The sequence below is a fragment of the Capra hircus genome, assembly GCF_001704415.2.
Source record: "Capra hircus breed San Clemente chromosome X unlocalized genomic scaffold, ASM170441v1, whole genome shotgun sequence".
Lineage (NCBI taxonomy): Eukaryota > Metazoa > Chordata > Mammalia > Artiodactyla > Bovidae > Capra > Capra hircus.
Genome location: NW_017189516.1, coordinates 32,135,478 through 32,156,106, shown reverse-complemented (window position 1 = coordinate 32,156,106; position 20,629 = coordinate 32,135,478). Strand labels below are relative to the sequence as shown.

Here is a 20,629-nt window from a genome sequence, read left to right as displayed (position 1 = left end):
ACATCATCTAACAGTTTATTTAATCTGTTTGCTTTAAAGGAGAAATCCCCAGACTCTATTCGAATGACAGGAACACTACCTCCAGTTGAAGGGACTTCCCCACAGCCCATTTGTTTTTCGCCTCACTTAATTCCTTTCTCTATGTCTGCAAGTAACCTGCTAGAGAAAACGATATCTGAAAATGAGAACTCTATGCCCCCAATGGAACCAGGTAACATTTGATACTCTGCTTGCTCTCAGAAGAAATGTACCATTTATTCCTACTGTTTTCATGTTCATCTTCAGATGTTTTTTCTCCACTTAAGTTATTTTCTTCCTAGTTAGAGACTGACACCTCGTTTGAATTCAAACCCAGGAATACTCTGACTAATAGAAAGCATCTCTGATGACCTTAAAAATCCCATGTGATGACAGCAGCATATCTTTATAGAGCAGTGTATAACATACATATCACCTTCTCTTACATTATCACCTTTAAACGCAGAAGCAACCCAAAATAGGTGGGAGTTAGATTCTTCGTTTTTACATAAGAGAAAAACAAGGCTTGACGAGATTGAGTGACTTGCCCAAGGTCACTCAGTTTTATAAAGGAAATGAACAGGATTTGCATACAGGTCTTCTGGCCCTATGTGAAGTTATGTATTAAAGCTATATAGTATCATGGTTAGGAGTATGGGATGTAGAGTCCAATTGATCTGGGAGCAGATGCCAGCTCCAACATTTATTAACTATATGTATCTTAGGAATGTGTTTATGTTGCCACATGCCATGTGCTCAGATGATAGGGGCAGGGCAGGAAGCCAGGACTAGGAAACCATAGTAAGCAGTAGGTTTCGAATTAAGAAGATAATCTGGGCATCTGGAATTAAAAACAGTGGGACAGATCATTTTAATATCTTTGGGCTCAGGAACCTACAGAAAAGGTTGAGGTAACAAAGGATCAGGAACTCAGGCAAGAACTGGGGACCATGGAAATGGAATATTCCCTACATCTAGGACCCTGATAAGGAGCAGGGTTTCTTACATCTCACCACAACTTTTGTGTTTCCTTTCGAGATAAGAATCACTGGAACTCTTCAGCCCTGTACATGGGAAAAGTAGATTCTGACAACAGTGTGTGCAAGGAAAAGAGAAGTTTATGGTTTGGGGCAAGTTGTTTGCCACTTCCAGAGATTAGATTGTGAAGATAGAATTTTTTAGAGTAAAAGGAAAAGCCATCCCTTATCTTCTTGTGACTGTTTACTAAAACAAACTCCACTTCAGTTCAGTTCAGTTCAGTCGCTCAGTCGTGTCCAACTCTGCGACCCCATGAATCGCAGCACGCCAGGCCTCCCTGTCCATCACCATCTCCCGGAGTTCACTCAGACTCACGTCCATTGAGTCCGTGATGCCATCCAGCCATCTCATCCTCGGTCATCCCCTTCTCCTCCTGTCCCCAATATCTCCCAGCATCAGAGTCTTTTCCAATGAGTCAACTCTTCGCATGAGGTGTCCAAAGTACTGGAGCTTCAGCTTTAGCATCATCCCTTCCAAAGAACACCCAGGACTGATCTCCTTCAGAATGGACTGGTTGGATCTCCTTGCAGTCCAAGGGACCCTCAAGAGTCTTCTCCAACACCATACTTCAAACGCATCAATTCTTCAGCGCTCAGCCTTCTTCACAGTCCAACTCTCATATCCATACATGACTACTGGAAAAACCATAGCCTTGACTAGACGGACCTTAGTCGGTAAAGTAATGTCTCTGCTTTTGAATATACTGTCTAGGTTGGTCATAACTTTTCTTCCAAGGAGTAAGCGTCTTTTAATTTCATGGCTGCAGTCACCATCTGCAGTGATTTTGGAGCCCAAAAAAACAAAGTCTGACACTTTCCACTGTTTCCCCATCTATTTCCCATGAAGTGATGGGACCAGATGCCATGATCTTCGTTTTCTGAATGTTGAGCTTTAAGCCAACTTTTTCACTCTCCTCTTTCACTTTCATCAAGAGGCTTTTTAGCTCCTCTTCACTTTCTGCCATAAGGGTGGTGTCATCTGCATATCTGAAGTTATTGATATTTCTCCCGGCAATCTTGATTCCAGCTTGTGTTTCTTCCAGTCCAGTGTTTCTCATGATGTACTCTGCATAGAAGTTAAATAAGCAGGGTGACAATATACAACCTTGACGTACTCCTTTTCCTATTTGAAACCAGTCTGTTGTTCCATGTCCAGTTCTAACTGTTGCTTCCTGACCTGCATACAGATTTCTCAAGAGGCAGGTCAGGTGGTCTGGTATTCCTATCTCTTTCAGAATTTTCCACAGTTTATGGTGATCCACACAGTCAAAGGCTTTGGCATAGTCAATAAAGCAGAAATAGATGTTTGTCTGGAACTCTCTTGCTTTTTCCATGATCCAGCGGATGTTGGCAATTTGATCTCTGGTTCCTCTGCCTTTTCTAAAACTAGCTTGTACATCAGGGAGTTCACAGTTCATGTAATGCTGAAGCCTAGCTTGGAGAATTTTGAGCATTACTTTACTAGCATGTGAGATGAGTGCAATTGTGTGGTAGTTTGAGCATTCTTTGGCATTGCCTTTCTTTGGGATTGGAATGAAAACTGACCTTTTCCAGTCCTATGGCCACTGCTGAATTTTCCAAACTTGCTGGCATGTTGAGTGCAGCACTTTCACAGCATCATCTTTCAGGATTTGAAACAGCTCAACTGGAATTCCATCACCTCCACTAGGTTTGTTCATAGTGATGCTTTCTAAGGCCCATTTGACTTCACATTCCAGGATGTCTGGCTCTAGGTGAGTGATCACACCATCGTGATTATCTGGGTCGTGAAGATCTTTTTTGAACAGTTCTTCTGCGTATTCCTGCCACCTCTTCTTAATATCTTCTGCTTCTGTTAGGTCCATACCATTTATGTCCTTTATTGAGCCCATCTTTGTATGAAATGTTCCCTTGGTATCTCTAATTTTCTTGAAGAGATCTCTAGTCTTTCCTATTGTGTTGTTTTCCTCTATTTCTTTGCATTGATCGCTGAAGAAGGCTTTCTTCTCTCTCCTTGCTATTCTTTGGAACTCTGCATTCAGATGCTTATATCTTTCCTTTTCTGCTTTGCTTTCGCCTCTCTTCTTTTCACAGCCATTTGTAAGGCCTCCCCAGACAGCCATTTTGCTTTTTTGCATTTCTTTTCCATGGGGATGGTCTTGATCCCTGTCTCCTGTACAGTGTCACGAACCTCATTCCATAGTTCATCAGGCACTCTATCTATCAGATCTAGACCGTTAAATCTATTTCTCACTTCCACTGTATAATCATAAGGGATTTGATTTAGGTCATACCTGAATGGTCTAGCGGTTTTCCCTGCTTTCTTCAGTTTAAGTCTGAATTTGGCAATAAGGAGTTCATGATCTGAGCCACAGTCAGCTCCCGGTCTTGTTTTTGTTGACTGTATAGAGCTTCTCCATCTTTGGCTGCAAAGAATATAATCAGTCTGATTTCGGAGTTGACCATCTGGTGATGTCCATGTGTAGAGTCTTCTCTTGTGTTGTTGGAAGAGGGTGTTTGCTATGACCAGTGCATTTTCTTGGCAAAACTCTATTAGTCTTTGCCCTGCTTCATTCTGCATTCCAAGGCCAAATTTGCCTATTACTCCAGGTGTTTCTTGACTTCCTACTTTTGCATTCCAGTCCCCTATAATGAAGAGGACATCTTTTTTGGGTGTTAGTTCTAAAAGATCTTGTAGGTCTTCATAAAACCGTTCAACTTCAGTTTCTTCAGTGTTACTGGTTGGGGCATAGACTTGGATAACTGTGATATTGAATGGTTTGCCTTGGAGACGAACAGAGATCATTCTATCGTTTTTGAGATTGCATCCAAGTACTGCATTTCGGACTCTCTTGTTGACCATGATGGCTACTCCATTTCTTCTGAGGGATTCCTGCCTGCAGTAGTAGATGTAATGGTCAAACAAACAAACTTAATAAGAAGTATTTTGAAAGTTGTATCCCTGGAGGAGGAAATGGCAACCCACTCCAGTATTCTTGCTTACAAAATTCCATGGACAGAGGAGCCTGACAGTCTACAGTCCTTGGGGTCACACTGAGTCAGACACGACTGACTGAGCACACATCCAACATATACTGTGACTTCTTCTAAATTATTTGCGGACTTTGGTGTTTCTTATGGAGATAAGGAAGTTAGGAAAGACATAGATGAGAAGGTGACATTCAACATAAAACAAAGGATAAGAAAATAACCACACAAAGAGAGAGGATGTGTCTATTCCAGGCAAAGAAAATAATGTAGTTAAAGGCAGTCTATAGGAAAAGGAAAGAAGATCATTGGGGCTGAAGAGAAAGTGAGTGAAGGAAAATCAAGAGTGAAGTAAAAGACAGGACACAATGATGTTGGAAAAAGAGACAGCAAAAATATATTCATGGTTTTATAGGCCATGAGAGGCCTAAGTGATTTGAGTGTTTTTCTTAAGTGTAATAGAAAGTCATTAAAGGATTTTAAACAGTGGAGTAATGTGCTCCAATCCCATTTATGTTTTAAGATGATCATTTTTGCCTACATGTGGATGCAGGGATACCAGACTAGAGGTGGGAGGAAAACTTCAGAGCCTTTTGCAAGAGATGATGGTGTACAGACCTAAGGTGTTCACAGTGGATATAAAAAGGAGCCCATGGGAAATACATTTTAGACATAGAACCAGGTGAACTTGTTAAACTTGTTAATAAATTACACATAGATGTGTAGGCAGAAGGATGGTTGACTGCTTTGAAGGAAAAAAGTTAAAAACTGACTTTGAGATCCCTGTGAGGCATCCAAGCAGACCTATCAAGCAGGCTGTTGAAAATTAAAGTGTGACATTCAGAACAGAGATCTGGACAAAGAGATAGAAATTTGGAAACCATCAACATGGAGATGGTACTTATAATGCATGGAAGTTGGTGACATCACTATAGAGAGTAGAGCAGGAAGAAAAGAGGGCTCAGCATTTTGCCTCGAGACTGTCTGATGCTTAGAGGGTAGGAGAGGGAGGGCCAGCAAAGCCACTTTTCTCAACCTTAGCAGCCAGTACGGCAGGAGGAGGAAAATGAGGAGAGAGTAGGGTCACAAATTCAGAGTACCGCTCAAAGCTCAAGAAAAAGGAGTGCAAAGAAGTATCCCATGGATCTGGCATCATGGACATTTTTGGTGATCCTGACAAGAGTAGTTCCAGGGAAAGATCAGGACAGAAGGCAGAGTGTTAAAAGTTGAGGCATGAAGGGGAAACGAGGAAGCGAAGGGGCGATAAAGTGTGTAGATAGTTCTTTTGCCTATTTTGGTCATGACGAGGAGCAGAGAAATGGGGCGGCTAGGCTAGAGGGAGCTAGAGGGAGACGTGGAGGGAGTGGGAAATATGAGAGTGTATGTGTATGCTAATGGACATGAACCAGTAGTTCCAGAGAGACTGGCAGCACATGAGAGAGAGTGTAACCAAAGATGCAAAGCTCTTGAGAAGATAGGAGGGGCTGGCATGCAGAACAGTCTTTGTTAAGAGGAAAGACACATCCTACATTTTAACAGGAAAATATAGGTAAATGTGTACGTTTGTTGGTGAGGAGATAAAACAGATCAGGTCTGATGACTTCTGTTTTCTCAGTTAAGCGTAAGGCTGAGACCATGACCTTAAACAATATACTATTTTCTAAACTTCCTCTCTGCCATCTCTAGTCTGTCCTGGTTCATACTTTTCTTTGTTAATCTCCTTCAGGTGCTGTTTAGTTCCCATCTGCTCCAGTGTCTTCAGAGGATCCCTAGTCTTTTTTTTAATAAATGTAAATATCCCATGTAACTCCCACCTGCTTTTCCAGCTTCATCTCTCAGCAGCCTTTTTCTTAAAACCATTCATTTATGTATTGTCTGTGGCTACTTTCACACTTCAGTGGCAGAGTTTGATTATTAGGACGGAGACCATATGGCCACAAAGCCTAAAATGTTTGCTGTGTGGCCTTTTACAGAAAAAGTTTATTGAGCCCTGATGTTGATCAAACTGAAGCTCTTCATAGTCAGACCGAGTGGAAAACCTATAAAGTCCAGGCAGACTTGAGATTGACACTTGACACCAAAAGAGTCACTGAACCTTAATGTATTCATTTGTGAAATGGGGATATAACACTTACCTCTCTTATTATCATGGCGTTAACCTGACATGTGCTTCGTTCCAAGCACATGGTAAACTTTCAGGGCAGCTGTTCCATAGCTTCTGTTAGCACTACACTTATTTTCTTCCCCATTTACCTCCATCCCTACCTCTCAGAGTTCTACTCATTCATCATTCCCTGTAACTCCTTAGTGAAAAATTTCCTGATCTCCCACATTGGGATGGGATTTCTCATTCTCCTATATCACATATTTTGTATTCCCTTCTAGACTATAAGTTCATTAAGATTCAGCAGTTACTTAAGTTGATATCCCCCACCTAATACCTCACATGGAATGAAGACAAACTGATTATTCATTCATTGGAATTGAATGAATTTATAAGGGAGAGAGCACTGTGGACTGGCATTTTCAGTGAAGACTTCATTAAGGAGCTCTTTCAAATATGTATATATGTGCTAAATGGGGATATAGTAATTGAGAAAAATATAAGGTCAAATGAAGCTTGTAACTTTTCGTTATCTGCTTTATGATGTAATAATCTTATGGTTTTCTGTGGAAGTCTCTAGGTCTTTGTACTATTTTTCTGTTGCTACATAAGCAATGACCCTAAAACTTAAGGCTAAAACAACAAACATTTACTATCTCACACAGTTTTTAAGGGTTAAGAATCCAGGACCAGTCTAGCTGAGTGATTCTGGTTCAGGATGTTTCATGCTCCTCTTGCAAACTCACTCACGTGGCCATTGGCAGGAGGCTGGACTTCTTCATCACATGGGCTTCTCCTTGGGTGTACTCATAGCATGGCTTCCCCCAGAGCATGTGATCAGAGAGAGAGAGAGAGAGGACTGAGACATACGCCACAGTAACATCAAATTGATCTGCTTATTTTATTGGCCGTACAGACCAACCTGGTAAAATGTGGAAGGGAACTACCCAAGTGTATGCATAGCAGGAGGGTATAAGTTGATGGGGATCTTTTGGGCACTGGCTATCATAGTGCTTGATACCTGGTAGTATTTATCCCAAAGGAATAATGTTTCTCTGTTCATATGAATGAAGCAGTTGTTATCTTATCAGTGTCAGGGTCTTTAAATTTTCAGAAAGATTTTAAAACCTGCTATCACTGTGAATGAATTCTGTTCAGTTCCCTTAATATGAGGTTAAAGGACCTTTGAAAGTGAAAGAAAGTGAAGGTCACTCAGTTGTGTCTGACTCTTTGTGACCCCATGGACTATATAGTCCATGGAATTCTCCAGGCCAGAATACCAGAGTGGGTAGCCTACCCCTTCTCTAGCAGATCTTCCACACCCAGGAATCAAACTAGGGTCTCCTGTATTGCAAGCGGCTTCTTTACCAACTGACCTATTAGTAAAATTATAACTGTACTTTTATATTGCAGAATAATTTCTGTTTATTGTCTAGTTGTCTTTCACTTTTCTGTTGAAATCTGGTTCTATCTTTTCTCTGTTAATCATTCAGATTATTTTCAACATAAAATGACCAAAGAGAAAGATACAGACAGTCTTTCAGCAGAGGATTCAGAAAGCCTTGGAGAAACTGCTGATGTCTTAAATATGGTACTGGTTTTCCTATTTGTGCAATATAGATACAAATTTGAGTTTTAGTTCTTCATGTATTTGTATTTGTATGTCTGTGTATATGTGTACTTCCTAAGCCATTATGTACATAGAAAAAAGCTTTTTGTTTTTGTCTTTTCATTTATTATTTTAAACTCAGATTTAGTGAAGTATAGATTAAGTACTGTAAAATTAATTTCAGCCCTCACATTATTATTATGCAATTGAAAGTTGATTATATGATTGTCTGAACTGTTTTGTATTTATTTTATTTATATGTATTTTAAATCAACATATAATGATATATAAATATATAATCATATGTATAGGTATATAATCAGTTATATAGTCTTTATTTTTTTAGAACATATTTTTTTTAAATTTATTTCAGACACACATGTTGCACCTGAATTCCAATGAAAAACTAAAATTATCGCCAATTCAAAAGCAAAAGGTATGATACAGAGAGTTATTTTCACTATGGTGGGAAGAACAGTTTAAATTGTTTATATTTTTCTTGAAAGGTTTCAGGAAAGAACTCAAAAAAGGTAAGTATTCACTTACTTTAGGATTTAAAAGATGGGGATACAATATGTATAGTCTCCATTTGGGCTTATTCTGTTGGTATGTATTTTCTGTGATACAAGACTGGCAGAATTTCACTGCTGGAATTTGTTCTTTGGAGTCATTAATAAGTGACAGTATCCATACTTTGTTACCGTCAAGGCAAAAGATATTTATTACCATTCTTAAGTGTTGGAAGAGGCTACAGTTTTTTATGAGTGCCTCTCACACTTTGTTTGAGTATGACATTGGGTGAGTTACCTTGCTGACTTTACAGGATGATATTAACCTATTTTCCAGTTCTAAAGTTTTGTAGTGTTTAGTTAAAATATTTGATAATTGCTTTTACAGTGTTTGGAATAGGCTTTAATTTATCAAGGAATTGGTAGCATAAAAACAAGATTAAACATTTGGAAATTAGTCAGAAACCATGCATGAGTGATAGAGACTTTTAATGAATAGCAAATGAATAGAAGAGGAGGGAATATTCTGGTTTTTCACAACCCTGGAGAGATAAAAGCCTGTGCTGAAATTATTTACATTTTCTGGCTTGAAGGACCAGTGAGGTGAAATGATGAAAGGTTCAGGATTAGAAATAGAAATTGGAGAAATGCAAATTGAAGGACAAAGGCTACAGAAAACATTTCATTTATATTTCTAGTACCTTTGCCACATTGTTAAACTAAAAAGTCACTGAAATGCAAGAGAATCTGGATAAATTGTACAAATTTAGTGCCAATCCTTATTGAGTAACAGCATTCTTTTTGAAAATGGAAGAGCTTCTTTCCTAACACAGTTGTCAAAGCTCAGTGACTAACTGATTTGTTGACTTGACTGTACTTCCAAGCAGACATCTTTTGTGTGTCTTTCCTTCCTCTTAGACTCTGGGCTCTGCCTCTTCTGTGCTGCTTTTTTGTGCTAAAGAAATAAAGGCACATGCATTTAGAAATCATTTCTGGCAGCTGGGCCTCTGTCTGTCTTAGGGCTGTTGAAAGAATTGTGACTTTTTAAAGAAGAGACCGAGAACAAACAGAAAAGGAAAGCATTTTCTTTTAAACTAATATATATTTTATATTTCATATAGTCCTATTACATAGAGGCCCTACCAAGCCTACTTTAGTGAATAAAAAAGGTTTATTATAGTATTTCTGTATATTTTTAACTTGCGCTGTTTTAATCATTTGTTTAGCAAAAAATGACCTCTTCCTGGGTCTAGCACTCTTTATAATTTATAAAACTTGATTTAGTGAGCTTTTACTATCTAGAAACTCAAATTCATCAGCTATTTCAGTCCATTAGCTTATAGAATTTAGATCAACAATTTGATTTGCCTTATTTTGTCTGGCAATAAATTAATTTCCTATTCTTAATGTATCATTAAAACCTCAGTGGTTCATTATATGAGTTTTTATAGAAGTTTATAAAATTATAATAAAATTTTATATTTTACTTTCAGTATTTTTCTCATAGTTTTTTATGTATGCAAATTATTATAATTAAAGAATATAGTAAATAAAAGGAAGAGGGTCAAAAATTTGAAAACTCAAAAGATTTTGTTTAGAAAAGAAAAATATATTTATTATTATGTAGTATATTGATAAAAACATTTCATTGTAATTTTCAGATTTTTTCTTCTAGAAATAAGATTTTTCTTATTTCAAGTTTTTAAAAAATTCATATTTTCATTTAGTTTCTTTCATTTTCAGAATTTTGTGGACTCAAAAGACCAATCAAAATTTGACAAAACAATAGGGAAAGTAGAAAAGTGTGCATTTTTTAACAGTATTTTTCAAAATTAGTCTGGAAACATATTTAAGAATTGATTCTGATTAAGAAAAGGTGCAGAGAATAAATATTAGTACTGTGAGTAATGGCAAAGTTAAGGCAGGTGGTAAATTTGAAAGTTAAACACAGATTCATGTTACTGAATCAAAATTAGATGCTCCACAGACAGAGAATAGCATAAATTATCCCCCTCCCCCCCCCAAAAAAAAATCTGAGGAAAATGTCTCGTAAAATTGGGCATTTTAATTCTCCAAGTGAAATTTATGATAATGGAAAATCTTGGTATTTTGTAAGAAATAAGTTACTTTTATCAACTAATAGTAGTATGACGATTACTTCAAAAAATTTACAGAAACAAGAAATAATTGAGAAACCGAAGCAGCATACAACTTATACTGAAAGTGATGATAGTAATGAATATGAAAATGAAGAGATGTCCCCAAAAGTGACAGAAGGGAGAGTATATAAACAACTTTTGGCACAAGGAATGTACGCGATGCCAGCAACTATGTCTATGGAAGCATTTTCAGATGAGGACGTAGGTAATGACTCAGACCAGCAAAGTCCTCAGACCAGCACCAGTGCAGAGGGTTTGCAAAAAGGGACCTTTAGACATGAAAATAAATGTGGTGTCTATCCACTTAATAGTGAGGAAATAGAAAAGGAAAGTGATGACGGGCAAAGTCAGAAGGATTCAAAAGCAAAAGAAATAGTCTCTGAGGTGGAAACTGATCTGGTGAATATGACAGATCTGAAGGATATAAGAAAAACTGAAGAGAATAGAAAAAATATTGATATGTTTTTTGATGACTTACCAAATAGAGACATGAATATTGAGGATGAAGAAGATAAAGATTTTGTTAAGGAAAGTAAAGGGAACAAGCAAGATACGATCTTTGACAGTGAACAAGCATCTATAGAGGAGGAAGACAGTTATTTGGAAGGTGAAAGTGAAAGTCAGCAAAATATAGCTGATGGTTTCCAGCAGCCTGAGTCAATAGAATTTAGCAATGATGAGAAAGAGGATGATGAAGTGGAAACTAATCAAAATTTGTGGTATAGCAGAAAATTTATTGAACAAAGACATGAAGAGGCCAAACACAGACTATCCAGAATCATGGCAAAATATGAGTTTAAGTGTCATCGCTTATCAAGGATCCCAGAGGAACAGGAAGAAGATGATTCAGAAGGAAGTGGAATAGAGGAGCAAGAGATAGAGGCAAATGAGGAGGAGTGTGGAGAAAAAGAGAAAGAGGAAGCAGAGCTCCTGTTAGATGACCTTGCAGACAGAGCTGAGGTGAGTGAAGGCAAGGGAAAGCTAAGGGGAGAGGCAGAACATGTGCCTGAAGGTGGAGGTAAGGGAATCAGGAAGGAAGGTAATTCAGGAGTGGAACAGAGAAGTAGAACAGGAAGTGAGGAAGGAGAAGATGGGGAAGACGTGGGAGAGGGAGTAATAGAGACCCTGGGTAAGGGAGAGAAAGACCTGGAGGAGGAGGAACAACAAAAGGAGAGGGAACAGGGCCACCAGGAGGAAAGAAGCACAGGGAGGAAAGAAGCAGGAGAGAGGGAGCAAGGAGGCAGGGAAGGAGAGGAGGCAGGTGAGGAAGAAGGGAAAGAGAAAGAGGAGGAAGAGCAGGAGGGGGAGGGGGAGGAGTTAGAAGAGGGGAGATGGCAGGAAGGAGAGGAAGGAGAGGGGAAAGGAGATGAGGAGGGGCAGGAAGGAGGGGGAGAAGAGGAAGGAAATAGGGAGGGGCAGGAGGGAGAGGAAGAAGAGGAGGGAGAGGAGGAAGGGGAGGGAGAGGAGGAAGGGGAGGGAGAGGAGGCAGGGGATGGGAAGGGGCAGGAAGAAGGGGAGGAAGGGGAGGGAGAGGAGGAAGAAGAGGAGAAAGGGGAGGAAGGGGAGGGAGAGGAGGAAGAGGATGGGGAGGGGCAGGAAGGAGAGGAAGAAGAGGAGGAGGAAGGAGATGGGGAGGGAGAGGAGGAAGGGGATGGGGAGGAACAGAAAGCAGAAGGGGGAGAGGAGGAAGGAGATGGGGAGGTAGAGGAGGTAGGAGATGAGGAGAAGGAAGGAGAGTGGGGAGAGGAGGAAGGAGATGGGGAGGGAGAAGGGGGAATGGGGGAAGGGATGGGGAGGAACAGAAAGGAGAGGAGGAGGAGGAAGGGGATGGAGAGGGAGAGGAGGAAGAGGATGGGGAGGGAGAGGAGGAAGTGGATGGGGAGGAGCAGGAAGGAGAGGGGGGAGAGGAGGAAGAAGATGAGGAGGGAGAAGGGGGAATGGGGGAAGGGGATGGGGAGGAACAGAAAGAGCAGGAAGAGGAAGGGGATGGGGAGGGAGAGGAGGAAGGAGATGGGGAGGGAGAGGAGGAAGGGAATGGGGAGGGAGAGGAGGAAGGGGATGGGGAGGGAGAGGAGGAAGGGGATGAGGAGGGAGAGGAGGAAGGGGAGGGAGAGGAGGAAGGGGATGAGGAGGGAGAGGAGGAAGGGGATGGGGAGGAGGAAGGGGATGGGGAGGAGGAAGAGGATGGGGAGGGAGAGGAGGAAGGGGATGGGGAGGGAGAGGAGGAAGGGGATGGGGAGGGAGAGGAGGAAGGGGATGGGGAGGAGGAAGGAGAGGAAGAAGAGGAAGGGGGAGGGGATGAGGGAGAGGAAGAAGAAGAAGGAGAGGGGGAAGAAGAGTTAGAAGAGGGAGAAGGAGAGGAGGAGGGAGAGGCGGAAGGAGAAGAGGGGGAAGGAGAGGAAGAGGAGGGAGAAGAGAAGGAAGGAGAAGGTGAGAAAGAGGGGGAGGGACTAGGAGGAGAGGGAGAGGGAGAAGAGGAGGGGGAAGAAAGAGTGGAGGAAGGAGAGGAGGAGAGAGAGAGGGAAGGCATGGAAAGGGAAGCGAAGGAGGGGGCAGTGGGGAAGAGGAAAGAGAATGGGAGAGAAGAGGAGAAGGAAGAAGATGAGAACAATGAGGAAGAAAAGGGAAAGTGCCAGGAGACAGGTAATGAAGAAAATGGAAGGCAGGGAAGAAAGGGTGGGGGAAGGGAATCCAAAGTGAGCAAAATCAGAGGATCTGGGAAATATGACAAAGATAGAACACATCCAAAAAAGTGTACTACTAACAGGGAGGGAAAGGGGAAAGGGCATGGAGTGCAGAGGTTCAAAATACCAGTGCAGTCAAAACAACTTTTAGAAAATGGGCCACCAGGTTCCAAAAAATTTTGGAATAATGTATTACCACATTATTTGGAATTGAAGTAACAGATTTTAAATTTGACCTGATTATGTCCAGCCAAACAATTTTAACATCTTACACATAATAGGCACTCATTCTATTACATTGATTTTGTGTCGTGGTCACTTTACATGTGGTACAGTATAAACTCGTAAAGATAACTTGAGGCACTGGTAAATTTTGGCTTCTCTTAAACTAATATTTTGGTGTCCCCCCCAAATTATAAATATATAGCTAAAAATATCTAAAGGTCATAGCATATAGTTAATATTCTAATTCCTCACTAAGACAGTGTTAGGAAGGAGTATATTATAAAAGTATTTTGTTTGTGTATATAAGTAAGTCCCTTTAAAAATGGCACAGATTAAGGGTTATAAAAATGTCTAATCTCTTATAACTATGTTAGCATAGTTTTTTTCAGTCTATGACTACAGTTTGCCTACCATATAGAATAATTTTATACGAATGGGTGTTATTTTAAAGCTAAATGAGGAATTCACATTTTTTTTAAGTAGTGCTTTTTACCTTTAATGTGTCCCTTTTGCAACAATCTACAAAGTGACAGCTGGTTTCAGAGTTTAGACTCTAATGTCTCTTTTAGTTACTGTTTGGTAAATGACAGAATATATAATGAAATGAAAATGAACATATATTCTAGAAGTATGAAAATCTTTTAAGTGGTTACTGGCCAGGCAGAGCTACTCACTGGACTTCTGTTTCCCTATCTGTAAAATAGAATGGATTAGATGGTATGATAATTAAAGCCCTTTGTAACTCTTAGATTCTTTCATTCTAACATGTTTGTTATTTGCTTAAGAAAATTTTTAAGGAAGAAAAAATCATGTTTTACAATTAATCCAGTTTTCTATAAAATGTTATTTGCTCTTAAATTGTGATAGCTTTAATATTTTTTGTCTTCTGTAATTCTGTATTTCCATCTCCTATAATTTCTGAGCTTTCACTGTACTGTCAGACCTTCGCTCCCAGTACTGCCATTCCCAATGTCTATTACTTACCTTCAATGTATTCTTCATTCACTATTCTGTAATTCTCTGTTTGCTGTTTGTCAGAATGTTTCAAGTAAAATAAAAATTAAATGTATACAGTCAATAGTTGTTTGTGAAAAGAGAAACTTTTAGATATTGAATTTTAGAGAGGCTAGATTTCCACTAGAGTAATTCCATTGTGTATAATGCAGCCAGTGTGTTTGTTTCTTCATGGCTTTCCTTTCCCAGCCCCTTCAATATCTTAGACACGATGGATTTCTTATACTTTCCTTTTGTCAAGGAGGATTGTGATGGTAGACATCCTGTGAATTTTGTGTAGGTTGAATTCTTTACACATTTGATTTTCCACGAGGAGAAAGACTCAGATAGAAAGTGGAAAAATTCCTAAAGGTAGTTGTAAATCTTTTAGCTGCGAGACTCTCTGGTAGCTTCCACTAACTAACCAAATATGTGGGTTTGGCATTGCAGTGTTCTACTACATTCATTAGTGTTAGAGTTGAATTAGTACCTAGATTAAAATGTGTGTTGATTGTAGTGCCAAATGTGGTTGCTTTAGTAGTAGACTTAGGATTAAATAGGGTGGATGACAGAAGTGGAGCTCATAGAGGAAAAACCTCCAAGGAGACAAGAAACTCAAGCTCAAGTACAGTGGTAAAGGTCTGGGTGTTCATCTTCCACTCAAGAGATAATCAGCCTCAATACTGAAATGATGCTCTTAAAATATGTCCATCTCAGTATTTGAACCAGTTGACATAACCATTTGTAAACAGCATTTCTTACCCTTTTCTTTACCTTCCTCTAGCCAAAGACAATGGAGAAGGCAATGGCAACCCACTCCAGTGTTCTTGCCTGGAGAATCCCAGAGACGGCAGAGCCTGGTGGGCTGCCATCTATGGGGTCGCACAGAGTCAGATATGACTGAAGCGACTTAGCAGCAGCAGCAGCAGCCAAAGACAAAAAAATTGTGCTCTTTTAGAAGCAGTCATTCATGCAGGCCTAGTGCTTTGGTTAAAAGAGCACTGGCCTAGTCATCTTCAGACCTGAATTAATACTTGGCTAAGTAGGTTGGAGTAACTAGTTCCCTCTTTATTGTCCACATCTGCTGGTTGATCAGGCTTTTACTGTACTTTATCAGTGATCATTTCTGAGGCAATATCAGTGATCATTTCTGAGGCAAGTATGAGTTGTGTATGTAGAATCCATTGAATTACAGTTTCAAATGAGCACTGTGGCAGAAAAATAAGGTAAGATACAAAGGAGGACCACAGAAACATCTGCCGCTGCAGACTGGCAGCACTCCAGGTGAGTGTAATTGAAATGTTCTCTATTATTTCACTATAGAAATAATTGATTTCTATACTGTATTTCTATTACTATATACATGTAGATTAAAAATAAAATGCTACCACGGAGGAAGGTGCTGTAATTCCGTCGTTTCCTTCTTTCCATTGTGAAAGTTAAATGTGATATTATATGCCCAGTACCTGACACATAACTTATATTTGGTGCGTATTATTCGGTCAACAAATATTTATGTACCAAGCACCAAAAAGAGGACAAAAGCTACCCCAAATCAGGTGGATCTCAAGAAGTGAGGGCTGCTCTCAGTTAACCTCCTGTGGCCCTCCAGCCTATCAGGGACTTTAGGTAAGTATAGATTTCTTGAAGGAACACCAGGGAGAAAGAGTTCCTATAACTGCCTTAACTGTTGCTTAACAGTATTTCCCAATACCCCTGCGTTCTTGGGCAGATAGTTTTATCTGCCCAATGATAAAAATACAATTTGAAGATGAATCTCTGGCTTTCCTCCATTAAATCCCTTAATAAGAAGAACGTGGCTTTTATACTCTAAGCTGTTTCTACAGATAGAACAGAAAATTTATCAGCATAATAAGAGTGCTTCAAGTTTGGCGCTTCAGCTGCCACCGAGAAAGACAAGGCAAGGGCTTCCCGGGAGTGATAGTGAAATGGTAAATGAGTCATGAAAAGTAAAGCCTACCCAGGCAAAGAGTGGGCTGGGCGATGGAAGCCAGGAGAGTGTTTCAGTGTGACTGCAGCCTAGAGTAGCCTTGGACTAGATAGAGAGGCATGAGACCTTCTGCATTTGTAAAAGATGTTAAACATGAGTAAGGTTGATCACACTTGGGCTTTTGTGGCATCCTTCTGTCAACAGGATGGAGGGTGGAGTAGAAAGGGAGAGGACCAGTCAGGGATAGCAGTCAGAAGGCAGTTGCAGTTGAAGAGGCAGAGACTGAAGGGGAGCTGGACTAGGACAGTAGGGTGGAGAGTTGGAAACGCGTCATTACAAGAGATTTAGGGGTAGAATTGGAGGGCTTAGAATTGGGTAAAGATACGGAGCTTGGAGAGAGGGAAAAGGCCAAGCTTTTCCTGTTTCTGGCTTGGAGAATTGGGAGGAAAGACTGCCAGGCATGGAGGCTGAGAACTGAGGAGCAGGGACAAATTGAGGAGACTGCCTGGGGCTTTTTCATCCAGGAAATGTTCAATAGACAAATACACATCTGGGTCTGGCACTCAGGGAAGATGCTGACTCTCACCAGCTTATGCATGTAGTTAAAACTGTGGATTTGAATGAGAGGCAGCATTCAGAATGTGAAAAGAAAAGAGAACTGCAGAGAGAATTCAGGGAAACATGAGTAGGTAAGGGCAGGTTGAGAAAGGGAAGTCTGAGAAGGAGCGAGGGTAAGAACACTTTCTAGGAGACAGGGATCCTCAAAGCCAAGGAAGAAGGAGCAGTGGAGGGCCACAGGGCTGGGGCAGAGCCCACGTTGCATCAGAGTGAACTCCAAGAAGTCTGCCTTGCAGAGACTTAGAATCAGAACTAGATTTTGAGAAATAAATATCAAAGAGCTCTGCTGGCATATTTCTCAATTCAGGAAGGGAGATGTGTATTCCAGAGAGTTTGGAGCTCTGGGGTGAAAAATTCTAAATTTTTATTTGCTATTACTATATATGATGATACATAAGAATAGGATATTACTGATGTGAGCTTATCAATAAAAAAGTGTGCAATGCTTTAAATATCAGTAAGGGTTTTTAAAAAAACAAAACAAAAACAACTCTGAGGGCAGCCATTACAGCCTGCAAATTATTTGGGCAGAGTCGGTTCAGAGCATGGGCCTGAGTTCCTGTCCCAGCCCTCACTGATTAGCTGAGTGGACACCTGGAAACGTTTTTTTTTTTTTAACCTTTCTGAGTTTTACTTCCTTCTTTTAGTGAAGGAAAGAGGGTCTTTTAATAGTTAACATATGGAACATGTTAGAGATACTCAGCAAATGCTAATCTGTATCACTCTAATTATCCTCTCTGATCACATCAGGTTAGGTACAATGCTATCGTCACAAATCTCCAAGTCACTGGCCAATGTGCATGAATATAGTTTCATGTGCCTGTAAACCTTACTTTTATTTAAACACAACATAGCAACCCCTCAAAAATTAGCTTATGGAGGTAGGTCCATGGGAATGAAATAGATTACAATAATAATGATAATCCTTAACTATGGGGTGGAGTGAAAATCCTGTTACACACCATACATGAGTCAAATGCTGCCCCTCAGCATTTGAACCATGATGAAAGGCTGATGGCATTCACATGGTTAGCCTCAGCCTAAAATTTAGATATTAGTGCTGCCAGGGGACCAGAGTTCCCTCTGTATCCTAATTTTTTTTATCAAATAGTTAAAAAATAAGACACATAAATTACAATCATGGATCATGTGTTTGTTTAAGATAAAGAGGAAGATAAATCTTCTAAGGAAAAACGGGGAGATAATAGAGTAAAGCTGAGACCAAGAATAAGATTACATTCCTTTTTTCAGGCCTCTTTTCAGAGGCCTTACTGTAATGTATTTGCTGCTGAAAATATAGGATTAGCAATGAAGTAACAGATTGGCACATAGAAAGAAGGGGAAGTTTAGAGATAATGGTGTCATTAGAAGCAAAGAATTGGGTAGTCACAACTGGCAGCCTGTGGGTGCACTCTAGCCTATCGATAGACTTGTTTGGTATACATAGTGATTTTATAAACATTTGAATCAGATGCCAACGTTGAAATTTCAGATTTTACATTGAAAACACTTGTTTTGTGGGCTTCGCTTGGAAAACCTGAGTGTCTACAAGTATCATGCCTGGTGGCAACACAGACCTATAGCCCAGTGGAGGGACAGGCCTTCTTCCCTCTCTTGCTCTGGCTGCCAGGCACCTGGCAGAGAATAAAGGGATGTGTTACAAGAGTAGAACAGAGAACTATACACTTTAAATGAGCTACTTGCTATTGATAAGATCTGGGACATGGCAAAAAGTGTCCAAGCTTCTTGTTTTGTGACAATCCTCCATGCACACTTGGGATTCTGTCTTACTTTTTATAAAATGGACTTCACAAAATCACTTCTGTTTACATACAAATACTTATTTGCTCATGTTATTTTCTCTGTAAACAGTCTTTTTCATCTTGATATAGACCCTGCTAGATAGGTGTTGATAAATGTCATTTTTCCATTTTACAGACAGACAATAAGTAGGTAGGTGCCTTGCTCAGGCCAAGAGAGGTGGAGCAAGCCTTAGAAAACAGTGTTTAGATCTTTGTATTTAGTGCTCGTCCCACTCTCCATTCCAGCCTCAGTTATTTCTACTGTAGTTAAAATGTGCACTTATATGTCAGCTCTTCTTATCCTAAAAGAAAAATACCTTGAAACTGATATTTAAAAATACGTACTTTCCCACCTGATGACTTAGGTATAAAGTTCTATGCTGTATTTTATTTTGTTATTTGGAAAATGTTTTATATCCTCTGTGACACTGAGGCAAGTCATGAATCCAGAATTGTAGAGCAAAATTTTACAAATTATAGTCTTTTTTTTAACTTAAAAAAACTCTTGAAATTAATACATAGGCAAGTATATATCTCATGCATATATAGTTCAATGTATTTTCTACAAACTGTACACACGTATATAGTCAACATCCAGATCAAGGAAAAGCACAGTGTCAGCTCCCTAGAAGCACCTCTTCAATCCCCTCTCATCTGCCACCCACTCCAGGGTGACCACTTGGCCAACTTCTGATTGCAATCTCTAGTTTTTAAAGCATATAATATATTCATTTCTTAAGGAAACTGAAACCTTTTGAGAAACATTTAGTTTCTTAGTATTTCCCCTAAGAAATGTAAAAACTATCGCCCTGGTCTAGACCAAAGACTGCGGAGAAGGCAATGGTACCCCACTCCAGTACTCTTGCCTGGAAAATCCCATGGATGGAAGAGCCTGGTAGGCTGCAGTCCATGGGGTTGCTAAGAGTCGGACACGACTGAGCGACTTCACTTTCACTTTTCACTTTCATGCATTGGAGAAGGAGATGGCAACCCACTCCAGTGTTCTTGCCTGGAGAATCCCAGGGATGGGGGAGCCTGGTGGGCTGCCGTCCATGGGGTCGCACAGAGTCGGACACGACTAAAGCGACTTAGCAGCAGCAGCAGCAGACCAAAGACTGCAGGTCCCCTCGCTGTGTCTGACCAATGAAGCAAGGGTTCTTTTGTGGGAGCCAGGCCCAGTCACTTCTTCACTGGGGTCCTAGCACAAAGATGATTTCCCATAATCACTCCAGAATACCTCTTTATATCTAATGTGGTTCTGGTGACAAGAATGTATTTAAACTTTATCCTTTCTTTTTATAAAATGACAGTATTCTGCCAATCTCTCCTAAATTGTTTCAGTTTGAAGGTAAGTGCTGTATGTGATTTAAAGTAGTTGTCCAGATATGTATAGATTAATTTTAAACGTGCTTAAGTAAGTGCAAAGTGCTACAATTGATGATATGATTTCAATCGCAAATGCATTTTCTAAGCGCTTTCTCAAACTTAGAAAATGATATAGTTCCAACAATTCTTCATTGTTATAGATTTACATAAAGTTAATGAGTAAAATTGTATTGGGTTGGCCCAAAAGTTCTTTTGGTTTTTAAGGTATAAATAAAAGACACATTTTTCATTTTCACCAAGAACTTTACTGAACAATGTGTTCACCGATTTGTTCCACTACCTTCTGCCATTTTCCAGGCAACTTAATAATTCCATCTTCCCCAAATTTTGTATCTTTTTGAGAAAAAAACTGTTCTAGGTGCCGTAGGGAATTGAAAATTTTCCATTAAGAGAATTTTGTAAAGACCAGAAGGGCATCTGAAGGTGCAATGTCTGGTGAATACAGTGGATGAATCAGAACTTCCCAGCCAAGCTGAACAGTTTTTGTGTGGTCATCAAAGAAATATGTGGTCTTGCATTATCCTGATAGAAGATGATGCATTCTCTGTTGACTGATTCCAGACAGTT

At 39.9% G+C, this 20,629-nt stretch overlaps 1 protein-coding gene across 2 annotated transcripts in view; it reads left to right on the top strand.

Annotated features, from left to right (window-relative positions):
- Positions 1-20,629, top strand: part of RPGR (retinitis pigmentosa GTPase regulator) — a 64,670-nt gene that overhangs the window by 27,786 nt on the left and 16,255 nt on the right. Inside the window, exons 11-14 of one of the 2 annotated variants that reach the window (XM_018043929.1) lie at positions 40-211; positions 7,620-7,717; positions 8,109-8,171; positions 10,419-11,363. In XM_018043929.1, the coding sequence (XP_017899418.1) occupies positions 40-211; positions 7,620-7,717; positions 8,109-8,171; positions 10,419-11,363 (1,278 nt within the window). The remainder of the gene's footprint in view (positions 1-39; positions 212-7,619; positions 7,718-8,108; positions 8,172-10,418; positions 11,364-20,629) is intronic. The other variant, XM_018043930.1, reaches the window with a different exon arrangement.